Source organism: Rhincodon typus, chromosome 43, assembly GCF_021869965.1.
Source record: "Rhincodon typus isolate 14 chromosome 43, sRhiTyp1.1, whole genome shotgun sequence".
Taxonomy (NCBI): domain Eukaryota; kingdom Metazoa; phylum Chordata; class Chondrichthyes; order Orectolobiformes; family Rhincodontidae; genus Rhincodon; species Rhincodon typus.
The window spans coordinates 10,101,610-10,107,533 of NC_063374.1; the positions used below are offsets into that span (position 1 = coordinate 10,101,610).

Genomic DNA, 5,924 nt, shown 5'->3' on the forward strand with positions numbered 1-5,924 from the left:
TACAGCACCCCAGTGTCATGCCACAACAGACCCGCCCCCACCGGTACCGTACCCCGGTCTCATGCAGGGACAGACCCGCCCCCACCGGTACCGTACCCCAGTCTCATGCAGGGACAGATCTGTCCCCACCAGCACAGTACCCTAATGTTATACAGTAGTGAAAGCACAGTGTGAAATGTGACTTTATGTTCAATACTTACAGTCTATGTAATGGACATAGAACACCTTGCGCCCGCTGATGTCTTTAACGCTGAGGATTTCAGCAAGTGCTGGGGTAAAAAGAAGTAAATAATACATCAGTTTTCCTCGAATGAATGGCCGCAGACAGGCATTCATCATTTCAAAACCAGATATCACCTGAGCCAGCTTCAGGACATAGGATTAACATGGAGTGAGTGCTATCAATCCATTCCACTCTGCATGCTCTGGTCTAACCCTGCCCACCTCGTTATTTAGCTTCTCTCAAACCACCCAACCCTGAAAAGGTCTACTCGACCCTTACAGCCATCCTTGTAACAGGAGGTGACCATTCAGCCTCTCTAGCTGGTCTAGAATTAAACAACAAACATTTCCTTTACAAGTCCTGACAGGTTGGCAGGGATGTCTCAGTATAACAGGAGGACTTCGATTACTTCCTTTACGAAAAACTGGATCGTATTCAGCACCTGACATTTCAACTTCCAGGTACTAACTGATCAGCTAATATATCATTTTGATTAACCTGGCAAGTTTTTGTATGGCCGTGCTGACACTTCAAGAAGCATTTCAGTGGCTGCCAAGTATTCTTTTGGTATGTCCCAAAGTGGCGTAGTTACTATATAAATGCAAGTCCTTTCTTTGCCCCATTCCTGTTATTGGGGCGACAACAGCTTCCCCCCCGCCTCAGTGCTTGCATTCAAAATGACGCCATTGGCTCGCTGCTGGCCTAAAGGGTGTCACTGCACGAGCCAAATAACTAATAATTAACTAAAGCCAACTAAAGTAAGTCCAATAAATTCTAGTCTAAGGCTGTAAACTTAAGACATGTCAGGAGAGGCCAGCAAAGCAGAATGTGTAGCCTGTCATATGTGCAGAGTTCTGGAGCTGCCAGAGTTCCAGATAACCACATATGCAAGATGTGCTCCAAGCTGCAGAAGCTGGAGCTCTGGGATTCAGAGCTGGCACAGAGGTTGGAGACACCGTGACACATCCACAAGGCTGAGAGTTACATGAATAGCATGTTCAGAGATGTGGCCACACTGCGGCTCAAGGGACGAGAGGGAGGTAGGGAATGAATGACCACCAGGCAGTTCAGAAAGGACAGGCAGGTACTGCAGGAGTCCCACTCACTAACCAGTATTCCATTCTGGAAGCTGAAGATGGTGCTAGTACCTCGGAACATGCAGTCAGAGCCACACTTCTGGCACCATAAGTGGCTTGTCTGTATGGGGGCTGAGGAGGAAGAAGAAAGGAACAGCAACAGTGATAGGGGATTCTTTAATGAGGGGAGCAGACAGGTGTTTCTGCAGAAAAAGACACGACTCCAGGATGGTGTGTTGCCCCCCCTGATGCCACGGTCAGGGATGTCACTGAATGACTGCAGGGCATCCTGAAAGGGGAGGGCGATCGGTGAGAGATTGTGGTACATGTTGGTACTAACAATATGGGTAAAGTGAGGAATGAGATCAGGGATCTAGGCAGTGGATTAAAAAGCAGGACCTCAGTAGTTGTAATCTCTGGATTACTCCTGGTCCCACGGGCTAGCGAGTATAGAAACAGGAAAATAGGACAGACAAATGCGTGGTTCAAGAGCTGGTACAAGAGGGAGGGTTTTAGATTCTGGGATCACTGGGACTGCTCCTGGGGAAGGTGGGACATGTACAAACAGGACGGTCTGCACCTGAACCGTACTGGGACCAACATCCCTGCAGGTAAGTGTGCTAGTGCTGTTGGGAGGAGTTTAAACTAGTCTGGCAGGGGAAGGGGGCACAGAATGTTGATGAAACAGAGACACATCATGCTACAGCAAAGGCAGCAAGTAACAGTGAGTTCAGCTATATTGAGTGTCAAGACAGTAAGGTAAGGCTGGATCGTTTTTACTTTAATGCTAGGAGTGTAATGGGTAGAACTGATGAGTTAATGGCGTGGATTGACACATAGAAGTATGATATTGCTGCCATCACAGAAACATGGTTGAGGGAAGGGCTGGACTGGCAACTCAACATTCCGGGCTAAAGGATCTTTAGGCGAGATAGAGGAGGCTGTAAGAAGGGTGGTGGTGAGGCACTATTAATTAAAGAGTCAATTGCTGCGATAAGGAGAGATGAAATCTCGGAAGGGGCTTCAAACGAGGCTTTGTGGGTAGAACTAAGGAATGTTAAGGGGGCAGCCACTTCACTGGGAGTGTATTATAGGCCCCCAAAGGGTCAGTGGGAAATCGAGGAGCAAATATGTAGACAATTCAGTGGTGTGCGTGTGTGTAATAATCGGGTAATTATACTGCGGGATTTCAACATTACCAACATAAATTGGGATAGTCCAGCACTGTGCTGTCCCTTGTTGCGCCTTCTACATATTGGTACAAAAAACTCCCCGGATACATTTCAAGAAATCCATCCCCTCTAAACCGTGTTCACGGGTGTTCAATGTGGCAGTGGGGGAGCATTTAGGCAATAGTGACCACAATATGGTACGCTTCAAATTTGTTCTGGACAAGGAAAGAGATGGCCTGCAAACGACAGCTTTGGACTGGGGAGGGAGATTTTATTAGAATAAAGCAGGATCTGGCCACAGTTGACTGGAACAGCTCCTTGCAGGTAAGTCTATAGCAGAGCAATGGTGGGCATTCACAAAGGAGCTGGAGGGAGTACAGGTCCAACATGTACCTTTTAAGCAGAAATGTAGCAGCAATAAGTTCAGAGAACCCTGGATGTCTAGGACAATTTGGGACTGAATGAAGAAAAAGAAAAAGGCTTTCCGCAAGTCCAAAGGGAGCAATTCAGCTGTGGTTCTAGAAGAATACAGGAAGTACACGAGGGAACTTAAGAAAGCAATTAGAAGAGCAAAAAGGGGGAATGAGAAAGGACTTGCAAACAAGATTAGGGAGAATCCCAAGATATTTTATAAGTACATTAGAGGGAAGAGGTTAACCAGGATCAGAGTTGGGCCCATTAGGGACCCAGGGACAATCTGTGTGTGAAACCGCAGGATATTGGAAGAGTGTTAAATGAATATTTTTCTTTGGTCTTCACTCTGGAAAGGAGAATGTAGGTATGGAATTCAGGAAAAAGGGACTTTGAGGAACTTGCACAGTTTGACCTGGGAAATGGAGAGGTATTGGAGGCTCTGTCAGGCTTAAGAACAGACAGAACCCCTGGCCCGGACACAGGAGGTGAGGCAGGAAATTGCAGTGGCTCCGACACAAAGTTTTAATTCCTTTCTGGCCACAGGAGGACTTGAGAGCAGCTAATGTGGTCCCACCTTTCAAGAAGGGTGATAGAGATGAACTAGGAAATTACAGATTAGTGAAACTCATGTCAGTGGTAGGGAAACTACTGGAGAAAATTCTGAAGGAGGAATAAATATTCACTTGCAAAAACATGGCTTTATCAGAGGGAGGTCATGCCTAACATATTTGTTAGAATTTACTGAAAACATGATAGAGTGTGTGGATGAGGGAAGTTCAGTTGATGTACTTTATATGGATTTTAGCAAAGCCTTTGGTAAGGTCCCACATGGGAGACTAATTGAGAAGGTTAAAGCACATGGAACTGAGGAAAACTTGGCGAGATGGATCAGAAACTGGCTCAGTTAATAGGACATAAAGGGTAGTGGAAGAAGGCTGTCTGAGTAACTGGAAGCTGGTGTGCGTGTTGTACCACAAGGATCACTACTGGGACCCATATTCATAAATGATTTGGATGACAATGTGAGGGGAATATTAAGCAAACTTGCAGATGACACCAAGATTGATAGGGTGGCTAATAGTGAAGATGATGGTTGTGGGTCACAGGAAGATTATAGACGGGTTGGTCAGATGGGCACTTTGGAAGGAGAACCAAGATGAGGGAGTAATTAATGAATGGCAGGACACAGGGTAACTTAGAGGAACAGAGGGATCTTGGGGTAATTATTCACAGATCCCTGAAGATGGCAGAGCACGTGAATAGGACAGTTAAAATGGAACACTTGCTTTCATCAGTCGTGGCATAGAGTATAAGAGCAAGGAGGTAATGTTGAAGTTGTACAGGGTGTTGGTTAAGCCACAGCTGGAGTACTGTGTGCAGTTCTGGTCACCTCACTACAGGAAGGATGTGATAGCACTACAGGGGGTACAGAGGAGGTTCACCAGAATGTAGCCTGGGGTGGAGAAATTGAGCTATAAGGAGAGACTGGGTAGGTTTGGATTGTTTTGTCTAGAGCAGAGAAGATTGAGGGGGGACAAGATTGAGATGTATACGATTATGTATGAACAGGGTGAGTAGAGAGCAGCTGTTACCTTTCGTTGAAGGGTCTATCACGAGATGTCATAGTTTTAGGGTAAGAGGCAGGCGATTCTGAGGGGATTTGAGAAAAACCTTTTCACTCAGAGGGTGGTGGGAATCTCAAATGCACTTACTGGAAGGTATTAGAGACCAGAAACATTACAACCTTTAAAAATATTTGGATGTGCACTTTAAATATCAATACATTCAAGGTTATGGGACGAGGGCAGGAAACTGGGATTAGTGCACCTAGTGTTGGGATGAGGAACTACCCCAGGAGAACCAGTCAGAGAACCCCCGCAGCTGGCAAGAGGTACCACCCTCTGGGAGATCCGGTGGGAGTGTATGTCCTGCCAGGAGGAGATACTGTACTCTGGTGGATCCAGTGGGATCACCCTCTCTGGATAGGAGGAGGTACCTTACCACTGGAGTTCCACTGGGTGTGCCCTTGTGGATGGGAGGGGTTACTGCACTATATCTGTTCCATTGAGGGCACCCCTCAAGACCAGGAGGAGCTACTGTACCCAGGGAGATCCAGTGGGACCATTCCTTATGACCAGAAAGAAGATCCACTGGGAGCGTCACTCATGGCCCAGAGAAGGCACTGCACTTCACAAGATCCAATGGGTGCCCACCAAACTCCACTGCGTCCTGGAAGAGATATCGCACTCGGAGTTCCAATGAGAGCCTGTGCCCTGTGTCCTGGAGAAGGTGCTGCACTTTGCAAGATCCAAATGGCGATTTCCACCACCCCCCACCCCCACATCCTGGAGGAGGTACCACACTCAGAGAGTTACAATGGGAGTAACCCCTCATGGCCAGGAGGAGACATTGCTCCTTAGGAATTGCTGTGGGAGTGCGTCTTGTGGCCTGGAGCTGGTACTGCACTCCACAAGAGGAGCAACCAACTTCCCCTTACCCCTAACCCCACCCAATACAGCCAGAAGAGGTACTGCACTCAGAGTTCCAATGAGACCACCCCATTGGCCTGTAGGAGGTACTAATGCCACAGGATCCAGTGGTAACACACTCCTCCACAGCCTGAAGCAGGTACTAGACCCGGGGCGATCCATTGGCACTGCATCCCCCATCCCATGCCCTGTGGCCAGGAGGAGGCAGTGCACTCAGGGAGTTTCAATGGGAGACCCCACCATGGCTAAATGGAGAGATTGCTTCTTGGGATCGGCAGCAGGGGCGCCCCCTAAAACCTTAAGGAGGTACTGCACTCAGGGATTTCCAGTGTGAGCACACCCCCCCATGGTCTGGAGGAGGTACTGCACTCAGGGATTTCCAGTAGGAGCCACCCACCATGGCCAGGAGATGATATTACTCCTTTGGAGTTGCAGTGGGAGTGCTCCCTATGGTGTGGGGGAGGTACTGCACTCAAGGATTTCCAGTGGGAGTGCAACCACCACCCCTGTCCCCATGGTGTGGACCAGGTACTGCACTCAGGGATTTCCA

The 5,924-nt window shown here is 48.0% G+C and overlaps 1 protein-coding gene across 5 annotated transcripts in view; it reads right to left on the bottom strand.

Annotated features, from left to right (window-relative positions):
- The window catches only part of LOC109926456 (histone acetyltransferase KAT5), a 29,619-nt gene that overhangs the window by 22,943 nt on the left and 752 nt on the right, over positions 1 to 5,924 (bottom strand). For all 5 annotated transcript variants that reach the window (XM_048619667.1, XM_048619665.1, XM_048619664.1 and 2 more), the window contains exon 2: positions 201 to 269. In XM_048619667.1, coding sequence (XP_048475624.1) covers positions 201 to 269 — 69 coding nt within the window. The remainder of the gene's footprint in view (positions 1 to 200; positions 270 to 5,924) is intronic.